At 44.7% G+C, this 25,642-nt stretch overlaps 1 protein-coding gene across 9 annotated transcripts in view; it reads left to right on the top strand.

Annotated features, from left to right (window-relative positions):
- LOC117354677 (zinc finger protein 883-like) overlaps positions 1 to 11,046 on the top strand; it is a 42,531-nt gene extending 31,485 nt beyond the window's left edge. For all 9 annotated transcript variants that reach the window (XM_033932539.1, XM_033932536.1, XM_033932535.1 and 6 more), the window contains one exon: positions 8,806 to 11,046. In XM_033932539.1, the coding sequence (XP_033788430.1) occupies positions 8,806 to 10,109 (1,304 nt within the window). In that variant the 3' untranslated portion in view covers positions 10,110 to 11,046. The remainder of the gene's footprint in view (positions 1 to 8,805) is intronic.
- The last annotated feature ends 14,596 nt before the right edge of the window (positions 11,047 to 25,642 follow it).

The raw sequence follows: 25,642 nt of genomic DNA, 5'->3' as shown, positions 1-25,642 counted from the left end.
TAAAGTCAGTGGACGTAAACTCTGGATATTTGCAATTCTGATAAGCACATAATCCGCTTATGCGCATTGATGTCATAGGTCCAACCTCTATTCTTTCACATTACGTTCACTTTGGTTAAATGCAACTAATTTAATAAATTTAAAATCCTTTTAGTTGAGGTAAGGGACTGGAAGGTTGCCGATGATTGGAGCTAAGGAGCCGGGGAAGCACGCAGACTTGTATGGTCAGAGTCTATGACTTGCGTAGGCTCGATTACTGAGGCCCTTCCAGTTAGTTAATGATATTTGTTGCACTCTTTCATATTTAGTAGGAAATTAGGGGTCTCTCTGGTGACCAGCAGGATCCTCGAGGGAGGGGGGACGGATGAGGTGAGTGGCTGGGTGTCGGAGCTGTCTGTGGGTGAGCATGTTTTAGTGGTGTGTATTTTTAAATGAGAAAAGCTGCAGGAGTATTTATTAATGACCTAGAAACAGGGACGAAGTGTGAAGTTATAAAATTTGCGGATGACACCAAACTCTGTAGCAGGGATAGAACAGTAGAGGAATACAAAGAATTACAAAGGAATCTGAACAAGCTGGAGGAGGGGCAAATAAATGGCAGATGAGCTTCAATGTGGAGAAATGCAAGGTCATGCATGTAGGGAAAAAGAACCCAAGGTTCAGCTATAAAATGGGGGGGTTGTACTGGGGGAAAGTAACCTTGAAAGGGACTTGGGAGTGCTTGTGGACACCACAATGAAGCCAATGGCACAATGCGCAGCGGCCTCAAGGAAAGCAAACAGAATGTTGGGTATCATCAAGAAGGGTATTACAACCAGAACGAAGGAAGTTATCCTGCTGCTGTATCGAGCGATGGTGTGCCCGCATCTGGAGTACTGTGTCCAGTACTGGTCGCCGTACCTGAAGAAGGATATGGCGATACTTGAGAGGGTCCAGAGAAGAGCCACATATGATAAAGGGTATAGAAAACCTTTCATACGCAGACAGGCTACAGAAACTGGGGCTCTTCTCCCTGGAGAAGCAGAGACTCAGAGGAGACATGATAGAGACATATAAGATCATGAAGGGCATTGAGAATGTGGAGAGGGACAGATTCTTCAGCCTATGGGGAACTACAAGAACAAGAGGGCACTCGGAGAAACTAAAAGGGGCAGGTTTAGAACCAATGCTAGGGAGTACTTCTTCACTCAGAGGGTGGTGGATACCTGGAATGCACTTCCGGAGGGAGTGATAGGACAGAGTACTTTACAGGGTTTCAAAGAGAAATTGGATAAATTCTTGAAAGAAAAAGTTATTGAAGGATATAGATAGGGAAGATATAGGATAAAGAAGGGTACAGTTAGAAGGATATAGATAAGAAAGGATAAAAGGGATTGAAGGATATAAAGGATTATCCCAGGACAAGCAGGCAGGTATTCTCAGATATGGGTGATGTCATCGACGGAGCCCGGATGCGGATACCTCGCAAGCAGACTTGCTTGAAGAAACTCGAAGTTTTGAGTCGCCCGCACCGCGCATGCGCGAGTGCCTTCCCGCCCAGCGCAGGGTGCGACTCCTAGGTCGTGCCTGCCTAGCTAAACACTTCAGCCTCGTGCTTTCTAGCGTCGTTGCATTTTGGTGGACAATTTCTTCGAGATGGAGTGTCCTACTGATCCCTCAACTTAGAAGGTGTCTTCGGCCTCGACTTCCATTGAGGCTCCTTTTGGGCCTACTGCTTCCACCTCGAGCCTCATCAGACCTTCATCGTTTGCAGTGGTTCTTACTTCGATGTCACCTACTGTATCTTCCCCTGTTTCCTCAGGTCAGATAGCTCAACAGTCGGTTCCGCCGGTGGCGATTAAAGCGTCCAAGATTCCCAAGTCGAAACACACTCACACTACCTCGAAGGAACCTCCAGCCAAAGCAGGTGGTCCGGTTTCAGACGCGGATCCATCCTTGCCGGCTTCTTTCCAGACCATGTTAGAGAAGCAATTTATTCAGCTCCTTACCAACATGGAACCCAAATTGCTTCCTCTTATCCAGCATGGGCATTCAGCAGACTACCGCGAGGTCGAGCTGCTTCCTTTGCATCAGTCTGACCTCACACACTCTTTGCAGGGAGCAGAGTCTCTGCGAGTGTCTGGTTTGGCATCCAAGCACGTAAAGCAAGGAGCAGATTCTTTGCGAGTGCCTCGACGAGAATCCTCACACTCTATACAAGGAGTAGAGTATTTGAGAGTGCATCGAGATTCTTCAACCAAGCCTCTGGAGCTTTGATCTACAGCCTCTAGTCCGATTCAAACATCGGCATCGGCTGTCCACATCTCCGAGGCAAAATCTCCTCGATCCTCGAGATCTGGTTCCAGACACACTTCTCACCGACATTCGAGGCCTTCATCGAGGCATCCTTCCAGGCATAGTTCTTCGTCTCACGACAGACCATCTTCATCGAAGCCTCGATCTACTCCAACCTCGACCAGACCACCGACTCCTCGCTCGAGGTCTCCGATGCTGGACCTCGAGGATGTCCCGGTCTCGATTGTCTCGTCCAGGTCACCAGGTTCATTTTGATGCTTTTTTCCCTGCCAAGGCTTCATTTTCGACACAGGCTGCTTTGACGTCTTTGAGTCCTTCTCGAGGCATTGGCAGATCAGCTATCTTTCTTGTCTTTCTTGTGACAGATGGCTGTAGACTTGGATATTCAATTGGATATGGGTTCCAAGTTTTCTAAGGAGTATCTCGAAGTCATGCATCTTCCTCAACCTCCGGCAGAGTCTCTTAAGCTTCCACTTCATAAGCTTTTGAATCAGACTTTTGGTCGTTGCATGAAAACACCTTTTTCCATACCAGCTGTTCCAGGAAAATTGGACTCTAGATATAAGATTGCAAGCCTGCACGCCCTGCTCTTATCTATCAAAGGCATTTTGCTCCAAAGCCGGCTCCCTATAATCGCCCTCCTCTGAAAAAACAGCAACCTCAGAAGTAACAGTAACCCCAACCTTCTGCTGCATCTAAGGCTTCTTAGCCTTTTTGACTGTTTACAACAGAGCATAACCTCCACCGTTCTGTCTCCTTTTCCCCCTATAGGAAATCGTCGCCATCATTTTTACAACCGATGGACAATAATTACATCCAACCTCTGGGTGCTTACCATCATCAGAGAAGGATACTCTCTTCATTTCACTCAGGTTCCACCAGAGCTTCCTCCAAGAGAGTATCCTTCCAATCCATCCCAGACCGCCCTTCTTCAGGAAGCTCAATCTCTGCTTTCTCTCCATGCCATCGAACCAGTTCCCTTGGAACAGCAGAACAGGGGTTTTTTACTCCTGTTACTTCCTTGTTCCAAAGAAGATGGGCGATCTGCGACCCATTCTGGATCTCAGGGCTCTCAACAAATTTTTAGTCAAAGAAAAATTTCAAATGTTGTCCCTGGCATCTCTTTATCCCCTTCTCGAGCAGAACGACTGGTTATGCTCTCTGGTTCTCAAGGAGGCCTACACTCATATCCCCATTCATCCGGCCTCCCGTCAATACCTCGGATTTCGGGTGGGGAATCTGCATTATTAATACAGAGTACTACCCTTCGGCCTGGCCTTGTCTCCCAGAGTGTTCACCAAGTGCCTGGTAGTGGTAGCGGCAGCTCTCCGGAACCATGGTCTTCAGGTATTTCCCTACCTCGACGACTGGCTCATCAAAGATTCCACATCTCAAGGGGTTATTGTAGCAACCCAATGGACTACCTGGTTCCTACAAAGTTTGGGATTCGAAATCAACTTTCCCAAATCTCAATTTCAGCCCTCACAGAACCTACAATTCATTGGAGCTGTTCTGGACACTGTCCAACTCAGAGCATTCTTTCCACAACAACGTCTGGAAGCTCTTCTTCAACTCTGAAGTCATACAGTGTTTTCCCACTCTTCCATCTCAGTGAGACACATGATGGTACTTCTGGGTCACATGGCCTCCACAGTACACTTGACTCCTTTTGCCAGACTGCACCTCAGAATTCCTCAGTGGACCCTGGCATCTCAATGGACTCAAGTTTGCGACCCTCCTTCTCGACACATTTCAGTAACTCCTTCCTTGAAGAAGTCTCTCTGTTGATGGATGCTCTCTTCCAATCTTTCCAGAGGCTTGCTTTTTTCAAACGCCCTCTCATCAGAAGGTCCTCACGACAGTCTCTTCAACCTACACTTGGGGTGCTCATCTCGATGGTCTCAACGCCACTGGACCAGAACGGATCGTCAATTTCGCATAAATCTGTTGGAACTCAGAGCGATTTTCAAGGCTCTCAACGCTTTTCAACATCTTCTCGACCAGGTATCCTGATCCGGACGGAAAACCAAGTCGCCATGTATTCTGTCAACAAACAGGGAGGGACAGGGTCTGCCTCCCTTTGTCAAGAAGCTCTGGAGGTTTGGGACTGGGCAATCCGCCACAACACCTTCCTCAAAGCTGTCTACATTCAAGGGGCAAAGAATTGCTTGGTGGACAACTTGAGTCGTCTTCTGCAACCTCACGAATGGACTCTCCATTCCTCGCCTCTTCATCATATTTTTCCACAGTGGGGAACCCCCTCAGATAGACCTCTTTGAGGCTCCTCACAACTTCAAACTGCCTCAGTTCTGCTCCAGGATATACTCTCCTCACCGCCTCGAGGCAGATGCTTTTCTTCTGGAATGGACGAATCTCTTCCTCTACGCATTCCCTCCATTTCCTCTCATTCTCAAGACTCTGGTCAAGTTGAGGGACGATCATGCCACCATGATTCTAATCGCTCCTCAGTGGCCAAGACAACCTTGGTACTCCCTCCTACTTCAACTCAGCACCAGGGAGCCATACCTTCTACCAGTTTTTCCTTCTCTGCTTACACAGAGTCAAGGATCTCTGCTTCATCCCAACCTGCAGTCTCTACACCTGACAGCTTGGTACCTTTCAATGTAACTCCTCTTCAGTTTTCTCAATCTGTAAGAGATGTTTTAGAAGCTTCTAGGAAGCCTAACACTAGACAATGCTATCACCAAAAGTGGACTAGATTTTCTACGTGGTGTTTTTCTCATCATAAGGAGCCTCAGCATTCCTCCTTATCTTCTGTTTTGGACTACCTGTTGCACTTATCCAATTCTGCCCTCAAGTCTACATTGTGACTAGTCAGACACGATGCCTGCCAAGGTCCCAGTTAGGTCAGGGGGAAAAGTAAATATGAAAACCAGGAAGGGAAATTCCAAGGTCCCTCCAGTTCCTGAGACTGACAATTTCTCCTTTGACCTCCAGAGGGAGCCTGAATTGACTGAGGAGGAGTTAGGTGATCTGTATACGAGTCACCACCGGGAGAACCTTCTACTTGGAATGCACCAAACCACACAGAACTGCTCCTCAACTTTTTGTTTCCTTTGAGCCAAATAAGTTGGGCCATCCTATTTCTAAGCGTACCATCTCCAAATGGTGGTTTGTATCTCTTTCTGCGATGCCCAGGCTGGATTACCTCTTCACAGTAAAGTCACAGCCCATAAGGTCAGAGCTATGGCAGCTTCAGTAGCTTTCCTCAGATCTACACCTATTGAGGAAATTTGTAGAGCTGCTACTTGGTCCTTGGTTCATACCTTCACTTCTCACTATTGTCTGGATACTTTCTCCAGACGGGATGGACTGTTTGGCCAAACAGTGTTACAAAATTTATTTTCCTAAATTGCCAACACTCCCTCCATCCCATTCTGGTTAGCTTGGAGGTCACCCATATGTGAGAATACCTGCCTGCTTGTCCTGGGATAAAGCACAGTTACTTACCGTAACAGGTGTTATCCAGGGACAGCATGCAGCTATTCTCACAACCCACCCACCTCCTCTGGTTGGCTTCTCTGCTAGCTATCTGAACTGAGGAGACGCGCCCTGTGCTGGGCGGGAAGGCACTCGTGCATGTGCAGTGCGGGCGACTCGAAACTTCGAGTTTCTTCAAGCAAGTCTGCTTGTGAGGCGTCCGCATCCGGGCTCCGTCGATGACGTCACCCATATGTGAGAATAGCTGCCTGCTGTCCCTGGATAACACCTGTTATGGTAAGTAACTGTGCTTTACTTACAGGTCATGGACCTGATGGGCCGCCGCGGGAGTGGACTACTGGGCGCGATGGACCTCTGGTCTGACCCAGCGGAGGCAAATTCTTATGTTCTTATGAGTTCATTCTTCAGGTTTCCTTTGTACTTTGTTTTGAGGAAGATTCCACGGAGGCCTCTCAGGTGGTTGATCCCTTCCTTTGAGGGATTCGTGTGGCGTCGCACTCCTTTCCCATGCATCAAGATAGCCAGGACTTTGTGCAGATTCAATAGAAGGTCCCTGATGCGCCTTTTCAGCTATCTCGTTTTATGACCCATTTGTATCCTATTCCTGAGGCTGATAGGGATCCTTGCCTCCACCAATAGTGGATGTGGTGGTTTTGGCCATTTCTTAAATGGCAGTTGGTTTCGGTGGAGGGGAGTTCAGCCCTGGGGGACCCCTAGTAGAGAAAGACGCAGAGAAAAAGTTTGTTCCTGCCCTGTTCCTGCGAGTTTGGTCCCCATCCCTGCAAAAAAAGTCTGCTCCCATCCGCACAAGTCTCAAATAGTTTTGATTTTATATTTAACTTTTTTTTTTATTAAAGTATAAAAAGAAACACTATTCTGTACAATTGTCATTTTATAAATACAATACAGAGCAAGGATCAACAAAAACCCTGTCTCCCCTCCCATTCACAAATATCCCCTCCACTATCGAGAAAACTGTATAAGTCAAATTATTACAGAATGCTACATAGAAAACTCATGCTGACAGAATACAGAGAGCTTGCCGAGACTCATCAAGCCTGATGACTACAATCCAATGCTGCTCATCCATATTGGCACTAACAATGCTGCCAGCTACCCCTGCGAATGTGTCAAAAGTGACTTAGTGTCTCTGGGAGAGAAGGTGAAGCAGTCGCATCATTTGATCTCCCAACATCGGGAATTTAAACAAAGCAAACAAAGTCCCAGTTCCTCCCAAGAATTCACTGCAAGCAGCAAGACCCGATTCAGTTTTATAATCACTTTGGTGAGTAGAGATGACATGTTCAGGTCACATGAACCCAGAAACAAGAGGCAAACGAGATGTCAAAATACCGACCAAGGGGAATACTTTAGTAAGTCAATAAAAAGAATGTCATAAAAATAGACACAGTCTATAGTATAATCTCCATATTGAAATGAGTATAACGGAGTCTAGGTTATACCTAGATTGTCCCAACTAGGATCCCAGTTTCGTCATCCATAGATGCCTTCATCAGGGGAGAAATGGGCACTGCCATGAATGAGGGACGACAAAAACCGGCAGGAAACAGACAACAGTTAAAGCGCGATAAGAGCATCAGTGAGGGCAAAAATGCGCCCAAAAGTTCATTCAGCAGCATTCAGCTCTGAAAAAGAGGAGCAGAGCAGCAATCATTAGTACATAGTCCATCATACAAACAGCAGTAGCAGCACTGAAAATCCCAGCACGATCCAGGCAGTGGTGAGATGGGTCAGGGGTGGAGTCAGGTCAGAACCTGAAATTAAGCAGACGGACAGTGGCAACAATGCCACTACCTGCATAGCTAACTGGGTAAGTAAGACCGCTTAAATACTAGTCCTAACTGTGTCCAGTTAGCTATGTGGGTACTGCACTGAAAACCAGTTGTACCCACATAACATCCAGCCATCACCGATGAACCAGATTTTTAATACTGGTGCCCGGAACTGGCCCAATATTGACTATCTGGGACTAATCTAGGTAGCAGTTAATCAGCTTTATAGAAAAGGCTCGCTGTCCTGAGGTTGCCAGCTGTCTAGGCCTACCCCAAGATAGAGACCTCACACTCTATATACTGGTATCAATCAATAAGTATATTTATTAACAAATCAGTAACAGCTTACAAGAATAAATCATTCAGCATATAGAGTAACAGAATGTGATCTTCAGGCCTGAGGATCCTCTGATGTCTGTTCTACCTACTTCCTCTTACATGCCTGTTTTTATACATTTCTTGGTGGCCAGCACCACGTTGGTTTAAATCACATGATAAATCTTTATTGGTTATTTCTTAAATGTCATTACATTTGTTAATTCATTAATTGGTTTATAATATTTGTGTCATGCTATACGTATGTCCAGTTTACCAGAAAGCCTATCCTTTTCCCGCATATGTCTTTTTAATCCTACCACATCAGCAATTCCAAGCCCTGCCTTTATCACAAGATACTCTTGCTAAATAATTTTCTTTAGAATTCCATTCTTGACCAGGATGTAGTCATCCTTTCATAATATCCTGGCAGGTGTGAGGCCCTATTGCCATGCAACTGAGTTAAGTCTTGCTTGCTTGTTTGTTCCTTCTCATAAGTTTCGCTTAGCCCAGCAGTTAGCTAAGTAGGGTATTTCCCAATCAATATATGCCAGCTGGCAAATGTAGTAAGAAATGTCTTTTAAATTGTTAATATACTGATTTATTAGTGCAGGAGGGAGAAAAGGGGATTTTTCTTCTTTGAGGTCTGGTCTCTTCACCTTTAGTGTTATCCAAAGGACCTAATATTCTTCACCTGTATCATACAAGGACTTTATAAGTGTATTTTCCTTTATGCCAGAGTTTCCATGATTTTCTCCTTCATCTAAGTCCCCGGCTGAATATTGACCCATAACAATTTAACAATTATAAGCAGGAATAACACTAATTATGTATAAAAACGGAGATAAAAGCTTCTTTATCATATCTAAGAATGCACAAAATAATCCAAATGGGAAACATTCTACATCTTTATAATATAACACTTTTTATCATCAACCAGGTTTAAAATGTCTTCAGAGGACCGATGAAAGTGTGAGATCATTTACGTATCCAGAATGTGGCAAAGATGTTAATCACCAATCAAGTTTAAGGAATCACGAGATGATTCATGCCGAAGAGAAACAGTATACCTGTACAGAATGTGGTAAAAGTTTTAATGGGCAATCAAATTTAAAAAGGCACGTGAGGATTCATACTGGAGAGAAACGATATACATGTCCAGAATGTGGTAAAAATTTTAATGGTCAAGCAGCTTTAAAAATACACAAGAGGATTCATACTGGAGAGAAACCATATACCTGTTCAGAATGTGGGAAAAGCTTTAGTCAGATATCACATTTAAAAATGCACTTCAGAATTCATACAGGAGACAAACCATATACTTGTCTAGAATGTGGTAAAAGCTTTAGTTTGCAATCAAATTTAAGAAAACATGAGAGAATTCATACTGGAGAGAAACCATATACATGCCCAGAATGTGGTAAAAGCTTTACTCAGCCGTCAGGTTTAAAAATGCACAAGAGGATTCATACTGGGGAGAAACCATACACTTGTCCGGAATGTGGGAAAAGCTTTAGTCAGATACCACATTTAAAAGTACACTACAGAATTCATACAGGAGACAAACCATATCCTTGTCTGGAATGTGGTAAAAGCTTTAGTTTGCAATCAAATTTAAGAAAACATGAAAGGATTCATACTGGAGAAAAACCATATAACTGTCCAGAATGTGAGAAAAGCTTTAGGCGGCAATCAAACTTAGTAACACACAAGAGGACTCATACTGGGGAGAAACCATATATTTGTCCAGAATGTGGTAAAACCTATAAGGTTCAATCAGATTTAAAAAGGCACAAGAGAATTCATAGTGGAGAGGAACCATATGCTTGTCCAGAATGTGGCAAACTTTTTAATCACCAATCAAGTTTAAGAAAACATGAGAGAAGTCATACTGGAGAAAGACTGTATATCTGTCCAGAATGTAGTAAAAGTTTTAATGAGCAATCAAATTTAAAAATGCACATGAGGATTCATACTGGAGAAAAACCATATACCTGTTTAGAATGTGGGAAAAGCTTTGGTCATCGATCAATTTTAAGAAAACACAAGAGGAGTCATACTGGAGAGAAACCATATACCTGTTCAGAATGTGATAAAAGATATAGTGATGCCTCGGCTTTAAAAAAGCACAAGAGGAGTCATACTGGAGAGAAACCATATTCCTGTCCAGAATGTGATAAAAGATATAGCGATCTATCAGCTTTTAAAAGGCACAAGAGGATTCATACTGGAGATAAACCATAAGCTTTATTCAGCAATCAAATTTAACATACAAGAGGATTCATAATGGGGGGAAACCATATATATGTTCAGAATGTGAAAGATGTTTTAATCAGCAATCACATTTAAAGATACATAAGAAAATTCATACAGGAGATACAGAAAGAAGGCATATATGAACATCTAGGAGTGGCAGAAGGAACAGCTATTGAGCTGAGAGAAAATATCAGTAAAGAATATTATAGGAGACTAAAACTAATTGAAGAGTACATTAACATCACAGAAAAAGTTTACAGGCTATTAATCAACTGGCTTTTCCTGTTCTCTCATATAACCTTGGTATTGTAGACTTACCTCGTGAAGACCTTGAAAAACTAACAAGAAAACTCCTTCATGCCCACGAGGTCATCTATAAGTGTCAGTGTATCCCTAGACTTGAACGTTACTGGATATGATGGAGGAATAAGTCGCATAGGTGTAATCTGTCATAACAGTACCTGACAAAAAACCAAATACTAGCAACATTCCATTCTACTGATCCCAGAACAGGCATTGGCTTCACCCCTGTCTGTCTCAACAGCAGACCTAGCTCTGTTAACCACTGTTGCCACATCATTTGAGAATGCGTTCCAGAGCTTAACTATTTTCTCTTTTTTTTTCCAGTTTAATATGTTTTATTAATTATTTGCAAAAATAGAACAATGTAAAGACAAGACTTGTAACAATCAGGAATGTCTTTGAACAAGAAAAAAATTATACATGAATATCAGGTCTGTAAAATAAAAATCAAATAACAATGTGGCATTACACCAATTGATTTAAGAAGGTATCAATGGGGGACCAAATACATCTGTATGATCCTGAAGTTAGTGAAAATAGTTTCTCACTAGTCTTTAAGCCCGTTACATTAACGGGTACTAGAGCAGATGTTTGTCTGTTATGTTTTCTTTGTCTCTCTCTCCTTGGACGCTGTCTGTCTGTCTGTCATTCGTTCTGTCTGTGTCTCTCCCTGGCCCCCTTTGTCTGTCTGTCTTTCTCCGTGGCCCCCTTCTGTCTCCCCCTCAAAGCAAACCAAGATTTCTCCCTGCCCCCTAGCAAACCCCTCCCACTTTGGGCAAACAAGTTTGCTATTTGGCCCCCCCTTTCCCTCTCCCCCACCCCAACTTCCCTGTGCAGCAGCAGCATTTCCCTCCCCCCTTCCCTGAAGAGCAGCAGCAGCATTTCCCTCCCCTTTCCCCACCCCACTTCTCTGTGCAGCAACATGTTTGTTTCTGGCCGGCTCCCTTACCCTTTCCAAGCTTTTATACTTTAAAGGAAAGAGTTAGATGCACTGGCAGCTGAAACCCAGAACCTTTTATGACTCCTCATCAGCTGGGGGGGGAGCAAAAACAGCGCACAACAACAAACCTTCCTCTTCCCCGGACCCGATCTCCATGCTCCCGCCCCTTTACCGAGGAACACGTGAAGCGTCCAGCAGCTCGGGCAGTGCCCCGCACCGCCACCTCAGCCAGCGACCAGACGCGGGATCTGCAGTCCGTAGGCTCGACTCTAAGGCGGTCATCGCACCGCATGCGCCTCCAGCTAGCGCAGGCACCGTGAGGACTGGCACAGAAGCACACCTCACGGCGCCAGGAATCACGATCTTTCAACAGCGCATGTGCGCTTAGCCTTTTATTATTATAGATAAGCCAGATGCTCATATCTCTTATATAAGCATAATGAGTTTGACCAGAAGGTGTAGTCCAATAATGGAGTTGATTTCCAGTTTTGTAGAACTTGGTAAATGCCGACGGAGATCTTGGTATCTAATAAATTCAGTCACAAGGACAATTATGGAAGCAAGGATGCAATGATCTCATAATAATGATTTCAAAGGAAGGAGCAGTTGGTAAATTGTAGAAATAGTCTGCCAAATTTTATTCCAAAAGGTTGAATTTTAGAACATTCAAAGGAATTATACTGATACTTCAACTTGATGAGTTGAGATTTAATTAGTTGATTTATTCAGATCAGCTATGTATCGGGTTTCTGTATCTTTGATATTTTATTTTAAATCTCTTAACTGTTTAGGTTCAAACAATTTTTATTGATGCAAACAATAATGCTATCAATACCGTGAAACTCAAAAGATGCATAGTACAAATATTGAGGTATCATATTCAACATATCTCAAATACATACAGGAGATAAGAACAGCAACACAACCCTCCTGCAATCAACTCATGGCAAACAAGGCCAGAGTCAGCAGAATGACCCTTCGAGGCCCTGGACGCTGATGAGCCCCGAAGAAGCCACTCCATCTCCCTCCCCCAACTCATCCCCAATTCAGACACCTATGACTAAGTGCAAGAACCATACGGAACCCCCCCCCCACCCCCTTGGTACTCCCCACCCCATCCCACCAGGAAGCTCTAGACTCTAGCACCCCAGCAAACTGAGCATCCAGTTCAGGTCACCCATTTTAAAATCGCACTTTGACCTTTTGGGTGTAAGGTCTGCAGATATGGCTCCCAGATATTCAAGAAGACTATCTTCTGCTTCCGAGACCCTCCCACATCCCTCGCCTCCCAGGTAGACAACTGATTCCAAAACACTGGAGGGTCCGGGACCGTCCAATATTGCAGAATACATTTCCTGGCCAGGAGACTCGTATTCCTACAGAGAGCCCTATTGCCCCTATGCAAATGCCCATATGCCTCTGGCAAATCCAATACAAAGTGGGCCGGGGTACTTCGCAAAGCTCTACCAATCAAGCCCAACATTTAAGAGATGATACGTCTCCAGAAGTGCTGTATTACAGACAGGACCAAAACGCGTGCCCCAAAGTGTGTCCTCCCCGTCCCACATTTATGACACAATGGAGTGGGCAGACCTCCACTATAGTATAACTATGTATGAGTATAAAAGGCACGTAATGCCACCCTGTAATGTGTTTCTCGTAACCAAGCACATGGGGTCACCACAGGCGTCGCCCACAAGGTACGGCCGTCATCCTAGTTTCCCAAATTAATCTGCAATTCCAACTCCCATTTACCCCGAACCAAATGATAGTCTTTAGCTGGCTGTAAATCTTGCAAATCTGCATGGATGCTGGACACTGAGAGGGAAACCCCCTCCTCCCAGCAAAGAACTCTCGCAGCCGGGCCCGCAAATGCTTTCTCAATTGTGTTCTGTCGAGGGATCCCACATAATGCTCCACTTGAGACGGCACGCAAACTGCGCTCCCCAGGTATCTCCCACCATTGCCTATAAAGCTGCACTGGCCAACAACTCCCCATCAGCCCCCAATAAATGTTCTAACCGGGTTACTCCTCTCTCTCCCCACAACAAATACTCCCTGGACTCCCTACCTAGAGGGAAGGCTGGATTACCCCTCAAAGGCAAGAGATCCATAACTGGGATCACTCCCCATGGCTCGTACAAGTCAATGCCATGCTGCCTGCAATGCGAAATATCACACTGGCTCTGATACAGGGGGGCAGGTCCTTCCGGGGACTATGAAGTAATGCAAACACATCGAAGGGAGCTAAAAACTCACATTCCATCTGCAGAGGGGTATAACGGCTAGACGCATTCACTAAATCCCCCAAATGGCGTAGCAAACACACATAATTATATACCTGAACATCTGGCAAACCTAACCCCCCCCCCAACGCCAATTCCCCAACAACTGAGACAGCTGCAATCTTGGTTTTTTAGCCGCCCAACAAAAACAAATAACCTCTTTGTAGAAGAGGCGCAAATCTTTCTGCGTTAAACACACGGGTAGAGTCTGCAACATATATAGCCACTGTGGAAATATAAACATCCTTATCAAGCATATGTGCCCCCATCAGGGAAAGGGGCAAGGCCCGCCATGTATCTAGTGTGCGCTCTGTCTGTTGCTGAAGTCTGTCCACATTAAGACGATATACGAGGGGAACCGTCATAGTCATCAGTATCCCCAGGTACACAAACTGCCCAGGTCAACGGAAATCGAGTCTCCCAGAGCGCCTGAACTGCTACCGAAGACACCAACACCTCCGATTTCTCCAAATTTAGGCAGAAACCCACATAATCTCCATACTCTTTAATCAAGTCCAATAAGGCTCTCTTAACTGTTTAAAGGATTCTTTCTTTTTCCAAGCCATTAGACTAATTATCTCGCCTCTTAGTGATGCTTTATAAGCCTTCCAAATTGTGCAAGGCGACCGACCCAGACTTAAGTGATTATTTTGAAAAAACTTCCTCTGTAAAGGAGCAGATTTTCTCAGCTATTTCTTCATCAGTTAAAAGGAAATTGTTAAGTCACCAATGACGGTTAGGCTTAGATTTCGGCAAAGCCTTTGATACAGTTCCTCATAGGAGGCTGTTGAACAAACTTGAAGGGCTAAACTTAGGACCCAAAGTGGTGAACTGGGTTAGAAACTGTCTGTCAGACAGACGCCAGACGGTGGTGGTTAATGGAAGTCGCTCGAAGGAAGGAAAGGTGACTAGTGGAGTCCCTCGGGGTTCAGTGCTGGGGCCAATCCTGTTCAATATGTATGTGAGTGACATTGCTGAAGGGTTAGAAGGAAAAGTGTGCCTTTTTGCAGATGAAACCAAGATTTGTAACAGAGTAGACACCGAAGAGGGAGTGGAAAATATGAAAAAGGATCTGCAAAAGTTAGAGGAATGGTCTAATGCCTGGCAACTAAAATTCAATTCAAAGAAATGCAGAGTAATGCATTTGGGGATTAATAATAGGAAGGAACCGTATATGCTGGGAGGAGAGAAGCTGATATGTACAGATGGGGAGAGGGACCTTGGGGTGATAGTATCCGAAGATCTAAAGGCGAAAAAACTGTGACAAGGCAGTGGCTGCTGCCAGAAGGATGCTGGGCTGTATAAAGAGAGGCGTAGTCAGTAGAAGGAAGAAGGTGTTGATGCCCCTGTACAGGTCATTGATAAGGCCCCACTTGGAGTATTGTGTTCAGTTTTAGAGACCGTATCTGGCGAAGGACGTAAGAAGACTTGAAGCGGTCCACAGGAGGGCGACGAAAATGATAGGAGGCTTGTGCCAGAAGAAGTATGAGGAGAGACTGGAAGCCCTGAATATGTATACCCTAGAGGAAAGGAGAGACAGGGGAGATATGATTCAGATGTTCAAATACTTGAAGGGTATTAACATAGAACAAAATCTTTTCCAGAGGAAGGAAAATGGTAAAACCAGAGGACATAATTTGAGGTTGAGGGGTGGTAGATTCCAAAGCAATGTTAGGAAATTCTACTTTACGGAGAGGGTGGTGGATGCCTGGAATGAGCTCCCGAGAGAGGTGGAAAGTAAAACTGTGACTGAGTTCAAAGAAGCGTGGGATGAACACAAAGAATCTAGAATCAGAAAATAATATTAAAAATTGAACTAAGGCCAGTATTGGGCAGACTTGCACGGTCTGTGTCTGTATATGGCCGTTTGGTGGAGGATGGGCTGGGGAGGGCTTCAATGGCTGGGAGGGTGTAGATGGACTGGAGTTGGTCTTAATGGAGGTTTCGGCAGTTGGAACCCAAGCACAGTACCGGGTAGAGCTTTGGATTCTTGCCCAGAAATAGATAAGAAGAAAAAATTTAAAAAATTGAATCAGGTTGGGCAGACTGGATGGACCATTCAGGTCTTTATTTGCCGTCATCTACTATGTTACTATGTGACGTCAGAGAATTTAAGAAAAATAGAAATGGGAGCGTGATCAGAAAGCAGAATTGAATGAATAATAGAATTACTGAAGACGGAGGATAATCCAGCTGAAATCAAAAAGTAGTCCAATCTGGCATAGGTGTCATGGGGTGGTGAGTAGTGGGTATAATCCCTTTCAGTAGGGTGCTGTATTCTCCATGGATCTATTAGATTGAAATTTACTCCGTTTTGGATTTGAAGGGATGACATTTTAGACGTTCTATCCAATAGCATGTCCAAAGGTTGGTTAAAGTCTCCACCAATCATGAGAGGAATACTGGGAAACTAGTAGAGATTGCTGTAGATTTTTGAAAAACTCAGGGGAATCTGCAACAGGAGCGTACAAATTTAACAAACTAAAAGCCTGATGTTTAATAGAGCTGTAAGAGGCATCATCTGCCTTCAGAGTCTGAGCTGTGGGAAGAAATGGTGAGGTTTAAAGAAGATTTACAGTAAATTGAAACTCCATTCTTTTTCTTAAGAGCTGGTGAGATATCTAGGTACAAGAGATATCTGGATAGAACTCTCACTTTTCAAACTGGCAGAGTGAATGATTGGTTTGATAAAATTTTTATGCATGCTTCCTTACTTATAGAAAACTAGTAAAATCCCAGCTGTTTGATCAATTCATAACTTAAGGGTTTATTGTATTTATGACAATTTGTAATTTTCTACTGATTGTCCGATACTTCTTACTGTGTAAATCTAACATTATCTGATATTGAAAGGGTATATGATCATATTGATGTAAATGAGAATTGAGGAAAACTCTGAAAAGAAGACAATGACATCATGCCTGAAATTAGAATTATATATAAAAAGAGACATCCTGAAAAATAACACAGAACAAGATGACATATAAAAAAAAGGCCATAAAGCCAGAGACATGTCACCCGAGGAACTGAAACAGAACAGGTGGGATTGAAACTGCTATCAGCGTATCTCCACGGCTGACGATCCTCTCCCCATAAGGCGAACTATGAATTAAAGGGATCTGTTAGCTTACTGAGACATGTAAAATATGGAAGTTATTGCATTTTTATCAAGTCAATATATTGTACTTCAGCAGGCTCTAAGAAGGTAGAGGTTTTATTACCTTTATGCGCGCTGGGTAGAGGCGGCCAAATCTGGCACCAATCTCTTTGAGGTCTTGTCATTGCAGAAAGAGCTTGCGGCGAGTGGCCGTGGTTTTAGCCAGATCTGGGAAGAAAATAATTTTCCTTCCTTGGTAGAGCAGTTGTTTCTTCTCCTTCGCGGCGGTAAGAATCTGGAGTGAATGTTGAAATCGTAGAACTTTTGCAACTATTGGTCTTGGGGATTTCTGTGCTGGGTTAGGCCTTGAGGGAACATGATGTGCTCTCTCCAGTTCCAGAGAAATGTCGAATGTAAAGCCTAATTGTGATGTTATTAGGTTGTGAAGAAATGTTATCATATCCGATCATTCCAATGTTTCAGGAATACCCAGTACAGTATTCAGATATTATTTTGTCTGCTTCTGTTAGCTAGGTCTTCTAGATCGTTTAGAGAGATGATATCTCGGTCATGTTTGTTAATGAGCAGAATAGATTTTGCTCAGTGGCAGACATCAAAGGGTGATGGTAAACGGCACTCCCTCCGAAACGTCGGAGGTGGTCAATGGAGTACCACAGTGCTCGGTCCTGGGTCCAATCCTATTTAATATCTTCAAAAGGGATCTACCTCAGGGACTTCAGGGTAAAATTGCATTATTTGCCGATGATGCTAAATTATGTAATGTAGTGGGCGGAGGTACCATACCCGACAGTATAACCGAGGACCTACTTTTGGCAGCTGAGCTTTAATGCCAAGAAGTGTAAAGTTATGCACCTTGGTATCAAATGGAGAAATGGAGAAAGCTTCATCCAAGGCTAGACAAATGCTGGGTTGCAACCAGAGAAGTTTCGTCAGCCGAAAGCCCGAAGTGGTAATGCCGCACAGGTCCATGGTGAGACCACATCTGGAATACTGTGTTCAATTTTGGATGTGCTGAGAATAGAGTAGGTTCAGTGATTGGCCACTAGGATGGTCTCAGCACTCAAGGATCTCCCATATGAAGAATGTCTAGGTAGGTTGCAGCTATACTCTCTCGAGGAACGCAGAGAGAGGGGAGACATGATAGAGACGTTCAAATATGTTACTGGCCGTATGGAGATGGAAGAAGACATCTTTTTCCTTACAGGACCTACTGCGAAAAGAGGGCATCCACTAAAAATCAGGGGTGGGAGATTTCATAGGGACATTAGAAAGCATTTCTTCACCGAAAGGGTGGTTGATCATTGGAATGATCTTCCACTTCAGGTAGTAGAGGCCAACAACGTTCTCGCTTTTAAGAATAAATGGGATAAACATGTGGGTTCACTTCGAGGAAGTGCTTAGGGGGGTGATTTATCCGAGTGAGCAGACTTGTTGGGTTGTCGGCCCTTTTCTGCCGTCATACTCTATGTTTCTATGTTAGAAGTAGATTCTTCGAGAGCATCAGTTTTATGGCGCGTGTCTGTGAACTGAGCATTGAGTGCTTCTATTTCTGTTCTGATAAGCTGCGATTCCTCCACTTGTTTGGTCATGAGGCTCTTAAATTCTCACATTTCAGTTAGTAGTAGATCAAGCTGTGAGTCAGTTTTTGGCGCCATTTTATCGGGAGACGAAGGATCATGCTTAGGCCTCTTACCACTCGGCAGGGGGGAAGATAGCAAATCTGCTGTACTATTTTTTGTCGCAGACATTCTCCGAAGTAATCAGGAGCGATGGATCTTATCTGTTGTCGTTAAGCTCAGTAAGCATGCAAATTTTCTAAATATAATTGCCATTGCAGGAGAGAGCTCAGTCAGCAGGAGAGAGCAGTCAGTCCGATCGCCCTGCGTGTCAAGCCATGCCCCCCCCCCACTTAACTATTTTCTAAGTGAAAAAATATTTCTTTGTATTGGTTTTAAAAGTATTTCCCTGTAACTTTGTTGAGTGTCCTCTAGCCTTTATCATTTTTGATGGCGTAAAAAAAATCGATTCACTTGTATCTGTTCTACACCACTCAGGAATTTGTAGACTTCAATCATATCTCCTCTCAGCCATCTTATTTCCAAGCTGAAGAGCCCTAACTTCATACGAGAGATGTTCCATCCCCTTTATCCTCTTAGTCGCTCTTCTTTGAACCTTTTTTAATTCCACTAAGGGGCTCATTTTCAAAAAAGAAAGACATGGTGCGACCTCACCTAGAGTACTGCATTGAGTTCTGGTCTCCTCATCTCAAGAAAGATATAACGGCACTAGAAAAGGTTCAAAGAAGAGCGACCAAGATGATAAAGGAGTTGGAACTCCTTTTGTATGAGGAAAGACTAAAAAGGTGTTAGAGGCATGTTATGGGCAAGCTTAGCAGTTGGACATCCCGCGGCAATAATGAAACATTTCGCAAAATGTCCAGGGCGCCATTTAGATGTTCAGAACTAGACCGATTTTTAAAAAATGTATAAGGGCCCAAAACCCCCCACACACACACACATTCCCCCAGTGGTCACTGACCCACCTCCAAAGATATGACTGAAACAGTTCATATCTGTGTCTGATAGCTGCAGATCTTATGATCAGTGCTATTTAGAGTAGCAAGCAGGTCTCTGGAGTACCCTGGTGGTCAGTGCAATGGACCAAGGCCCATTTCCCACTGTAACTGGTACATGAAAAAACCTATTGTAGTGCCTTGTAGATGACACCTGCAGACATAATGGCTATAGGGCTGTTAGGTGGGTACAGTAGGTTTGAGGGAGGGTTGGAAGGCTTAGCATATAATGTAAAGGATTTATAGGGAGATGTGTACCTGCCATTCTTTATGTGAAGTTCACAGCAGTGCCCCCTAGAGTGTCCCACTGCTCTGCTGGCACGTCTGTGTGGCCAGTCTACTAAAACTTCTGGCCCCTCCTATATCCAAATGGCTTTTTGGTTTTTCATTTGGCCAAGAAAGATGGAGGACTGAGGGAGCAAGACATCTAGCAGGTCATAAGAACATAAGCAATGCCTCTGCTGGGTCAGACCTGAGGTCCATCGCGCCCAGCAGTCCGCTCACGCGGCGGCCCAACAGGTCCAGGACCTGTGCAGTAATCCTCTATCTATACCCCTCTATCCCCTTTTCCAGTAGGAAATTGTCCAATCCTTTCTTAAACCCCAGTACCGTACTCTGCCCTATTACGTCCTCTGGAAGCGCATTCCAGGTGTCCACCACACGTTGGGTAAAAAAGAACTTCCTAGTATTCGTTTTGAATCTGTCCCCTATCAGCTTTTCTGAGTGCCCTCTTGTTCTTTTATTTTTCGAAACTTTGAAGAATCTGTTCCTCTCCACTGTCTCTATGCCCTTCATGATCTTGTAAGTCTGTATCACAGATGTCTTGCAGTTTAGAAAATAGATATTTTGTCCTGAGTTTTGGACACACTTCTCAAAGTCAGATGAACTACTCTAACCCCGCAAGCCTGGAGGGAATCCCCACGGGATTCCCATCATCTCTGTTCCCATGCAGCTTTCTATTCCATACTGCTACCAGGATCCCTGCTATGTTCATTACCTTGGGGGGGAAAGGGATTGGGACTTTCAGAGAAAGGAAAATGGTAAAACCAGAGGACATAATTTGAGGTTGAGGGGTGGTAGATTCAGGGGCAATGTTAGGAAATTCTACTTTACGGAGAGGGTAATGGATGCCTGGAATGCACTCCCGAGAGAGGTGGTGGAGAGTAAAACTGTGACCGAGTTCAAAGAAGCGTGGGATGAACACAGAGGATTTAGAATCAGAAAATAATATTAAATATTGAACTAAGGCCAGTTACTGGGCAGACTTGCACGGTCTGTGTCTGTGTATGGCCGTTTGGTAGAGGATGGGCAGGGGAGGGCTTCAATGGCTGGGAGGGTGTAGATGGGCTGGAGTAAATCTTAATAGAGATTTCGGCAGTTGGAACTCAAGGATAAAGCTTTGGATTCTTGCCCAGAAATAGCTAAAAAGAAAAAATTTAAATTGAATCAGGTTGGGCAGACTGGATCTTTATCTTTATCTTTATCTGCCGTCATCTACTATCAGGTTGGGCAGACTGGATCTTTATCTTTATCTTTATCTGCCGTCATCTACTATGTTACTATGTTACTATGACTTGTATACCGCCTTTTTGTAGTCATTCAACCACACTCAAAGCAGTTTACATAAAAGCACTTCAACCATTTTCCTTATCTGTCTCAGCGGGCTCACAGTCTATCTATAATGTACCTGGAGCAGTGGAGGATTAAGTGACTTGCCCAGCGTCACAGGGTTTGAACACGCAACCTCTGGGTGCTGAGGCTGCAGCTGTAACCACTACGCCACACTCTCCTCCATACAAACCCTTCATCCTAAAGAAATTAAATATTCTGGGTCATAAGCAGAACTAGCTGGGCTGTAGATACTTTAGAACATAACAAGTGTTGCCATACTGGGACAGACCAAAGGTCCATCAAGCCCAGCATCCTGTTTCCAACAGTGGCCAAACCAGGTCACAAGTACCTGGCAAGATTTTAGAATGCATATCCTGGGACTAAGCAGTGGAATTCCCCAAGCCATCTTAATAATGGCTTATGATCATCTCTTTTAGGAAATTATCCACACCTTTTTTAAACCCTGCTAAGCTAATTGCCAAGGGCCAGCCAACAGGCCTTTGGTCTCTCCTGCTTCCTTTTACCATTGACCATTCTGAGTAGTATCTACTTTTTCTAGTGAAATTGCCCTCATCACATGTCCAAAATAGGTCAGTTTCTGTCTAATAATCTTGCCTTCCAGGGACAACTCTTGAGTTTATCTAATATAATAAAATGCATGCGCACTCTAAAGTCGTGTTCCCTGATCCATCGCGGACATGAGAGTGCGCATGCGCGCTTAGTACGTCACCACAGCCTCCCTGCTCTCCACCTTGCGCCGCTGCAGGCCCCACACTCGCAACTCGCCTTCGTTCAGGAGCCGCCAAAGAAGAGCGGCGGCCTTCCTTTCCTGCCTCTCCAACGGTGCGGCTCAGCTCTCGCGCAACCCCGGCTTCCCCACCTGGGGAAGCTGCGAGGCTGCGGCGGCCTTCCTCACCCGGCTCTCACGGTGCGGCTGAGCGATGGCGGCCGGCGATCCCCGTAATGACTCCCCACCCTCAACTAAAAAAATGAAGTTACACAGCTGGGGGAAGCCGCGAGGCTGAGGCGGCCTTCCTCACCTGGCTCTCACGGTAAGCGCCACCACGGCTCCTCTCTCGAACCGCACCAGGCAGGGATCGAGAGAGGAGCTGCGGCGGCGGCTTTCAACTAAAACATGAAATTACACAGCTGGGGCAAGCCGCGAGGCTGCGATGGCCTTCCTCATCCGGCTCTCACGAGTGCGCATGCGCTAGGGAGAGCGAAGGAAACCTCACTGACCCGTGAGGAAGAAGGGGGAGCAGCGGAGAAGGGGGGCCAGCCAAATTGCTGCTACCGCTACTGGGAAGCAAGTTAACCTGCCAACCAACACACACAGAAAACAAACAAACACACATACAGCAGGCAAAGAGACAAATACCAAAACAAACATAGACAGAGAGACCACAGGGAAGTGTGTGTGGGGGGGGAGGAAAATGCTGCACAGGGTGGGAGGGAAATGCTGCAGCACAGGGAAATGGAGGGGGAAGGAATGCTGATGTAGCTACTGCACAGGGAAGTGGAGGGGGGAGAGAAATGCTGCTGCATAGGGGGCAGGGAGAGAGACAGATAATGGGAGGGAGGGAAACAGAAAGAAAAGAAGAAGGAGACTGGGGCAGGGAGAGAGACAGAAATAAGAAAGACAGTGGCAGAAAGAGACAGAAATAAGTAAAGAAAGACAGACAAATATATATTTCTAGCACCCGTTCATGTAAGGGAGAAGGGCTGGACAGTCAAGGAAAGAGACACAGAAAGAAAGACAGAGCAGGAGGAAGAGAGATAGAAAGAAAGAAAGATAGACAAAGCAGCCAAGGAGAGAAAATGAAAAAAATAAACACAAAGACACACATCTATTCTAGCACCCGTTAATGTAACGGGGCCTAAAGACTAGTAATAATAATAATATAACAGTTTATATACCGCAGGACCATGAAGTTCTATGCGGTTTACAATAATTAGAAGATTTGAATGGATTTAGCAATGTTCTACCGGTTAACATTGATAGAAAGATGCTACAAGTTGAGTGGAATTAGCAAAGTTAGAAACTAGTGATTAACAACTCTAGGGATCAGTTATTGTGGGATGAGGTTAGTTGCCTATGTACTTTAGGAACAGATATGTTTTTAGGCATTTTTTCTAAATTCCCCATAAGTAGTAGACATAAGCAATTGTTCTTGTGGTCAAGAACATCTTTGTAGGTGATCCCAGCTGTCCATGGGATTCATAGAAGTCTTCTCCAGCACCAAAGCTTAAAGGTATTGATTTTTCTTCTATCTGCTTTTGTGAGTGTCCATATCTTGCAGCCATATGTTCCGATTAGGAACACAATGGCAATGATCAGTCTTTGTTTGATGGTGATTGAGACGTCCTTATACTTCTATATTTGGTCCATGCTTACTATGGCTGCACGCCCCGGTGCTAATCGACGCTTGATCTCTGCTGTCAAACCGCCACTGTGATCAATGAGGGACCCAAGGAAAATGAAGCTGTCAGCCACTTTTATTTCTTCATTGTCGATCTTTTTGTGGACTTTCTTGTGACTACCGCCAACATGTGATGAGCAAATTCACTAGAAAAGTAGGTGCTATTCGGACTGGTCAGTGGTAAAAGGAAATAGGGGAGATCAAAAGCCCATTGGCTGGATACCATCAAGAATGACACAGGAATGAATGTCAAGCAATTGTAAGAAACCGTGGAAAACAGGGAAGCATGGTGAGAGAAGAGCGACTAAGATGATTAAGGGATTGGAGGAGCTGCCGTACAGTGAAAGATTAGAGAAATTGGGCCTCTTCTCCTTCGAACAGAGGAGATTAAGAGGGGACATGATCGAAACATTCAAAATACTGAAGGGTTTAGACTTAGTAGATAAGGACAGGTTGTTCACCCTCTCCAAGGTAGTGAGAACGAGGACACTCTCTAAAGTTGAAAGAGGATAGATTCCATACGAACGTAAGGAAGTTGTTCTTCACCCAGAGAGTGGTAGAAAACTGGAACACTCTTCCAGAGTCTGCCATAGGGGAAAACACCCTCCAGAACGTACGCAGGTAGGGCTAGTCTCAGGGCACTGGTCTTTGTCCAAAGGGCCGCCACGTGAGCGGACTGCTGGGCACGATGGACCACTGGTCTGACCCAGCAGCGGCAATTCTTATGTTCCTAGGACTCCAAGGGTCGGACATGACTGAATGGATAATACTGTGTTTTCCCTGAAAATAAGCCGTAGTCGTGATTCGCCGGCAGTGCTTCTCCCTGCTGCCGTGCAGCCATCCTTCCCTCCCTCTCATCTGAACCGCCGACCTTGAGTGTGCCCTAAATACCAGTACCACCCTCCCTGGAGAAGAGGAGACTTAGAGGGGACATGATAGAAACTTTCAAAATCCTAAAGGGCATAGAGAAAGTGAATAAGAACAGATTCTTCAAACTGTGGGGAGCCACAAGCACTAGGGGTCACTCGGAGAAATTGAAAGGGGACAGGTTTAGAACAAATGCTAGGAAGTTCTTTTTTACCCAAAGGGTGGTGGACACATGGAACAAGCTTCCAGAGGAGGTGATAAGCCAGAACTCTGTACAGGGGTTCAAGAAAGGTTTGGATAGGTTCCTGGAGGATAAGGGGATAGAGGGGTACAGATAGAACTTGAGGTAGGTTATTGAATTGGTCAGTAACCACTTCACAGGTCGCGGACCTGATGGGCCGCCGCGGGAGCGGACCGCTGGGCAGGATGGACCTCGGTCTGACCCAGTGGAGGCAACTTCTTATGTTCTTATGTCCTCCAAATCAGCATGGGGCTGGCAACACTCTAAACAGGCTGCTTCGGCCTTGTCCGTCGGTTTATTCTCTCTGGCAGCAGAAGGAATTCACTGGCGGACAGGGCCGAAGCAGCCTGTTTAGAGTTCTTCCGGCCCGACGCAGATTTGGAGGGAGGTACCGGTATGTAGGGCTCGCTCGTGGTCGGTGGGGTTAGGGAGGGAGGGAAGGATGGAGGGTCAGCGGGGGTTCGGCTACACGACGCAGGGGGTGCTCAAGGGTTCTGCTGCACAAGAGATGGGAGTGAGGGGAGGAAAGATGCTTCACATGTGTGGGAGAGAAAGGAAAGAGGAAGAATTGAGGTGAAGGAGAGGAAGGGAGAGATGATCATATACATACCCAAAAATAAGACCAAAATTTTTTTTTTTTTTTTGTGCCCAAAATTAATATGACACCGTCTTATTTTTGGGGAAACACGGTAGTAGTAGTAAGCTAACTGCTTTCACCACATTCTCCAGAAGTGAATTCCAGAGTTTAATCACACGTTAGTGTGAAGAAATATTTTCTCCGGTTTGTTTTAAATCTACTACTTAGTAGTTTCATCACATGCCCCCTTCCCTAGTATTTTTGGAAAGAGTAAATAAGCAGTTCACACCTACTTGTTCTATTTTACTCTATATTTTATAGACCTGTATCATATCTCCCCTGAGCCATCTCTTCTCCAGGCTGAAGAGCTGCCTATCATTATAGGGAAGTCGTCCCACCCTCTTTATCATGTTTGCACCCTTCTCTGTAGCTTTTCTAATTCCAATATATCTTTTTTTAGAAGCAGTGACCAGAATTGCACACAATATTTACCAAAGAGTGATACAAAGGCATTATAATATTTTCATCTTGGTTTTCCATTCCTTTCCTCATGAATTCCTAATATTCTATTTGCTTTTGAGGTCTTC

This window comes from Geotrypetes seraphini, chromosome 2 (assembly GCF_902459505.1).
Source record: "Geotrypetes seraphini chromosome 2, aGeoSer1.1, whole genome shotgun sequence".
Lineage (NCBI taxonomy): Eukaryota > Metazoa > Chordata > Amphibia > Gymnophiona > Dermophiidae > Geotrypetes > Geotrypetes seraphini.
Note: the sequence above shows the minus strand (reverse complement) of the source record. Positions and strands in the feature narration are given on the sequence as shown.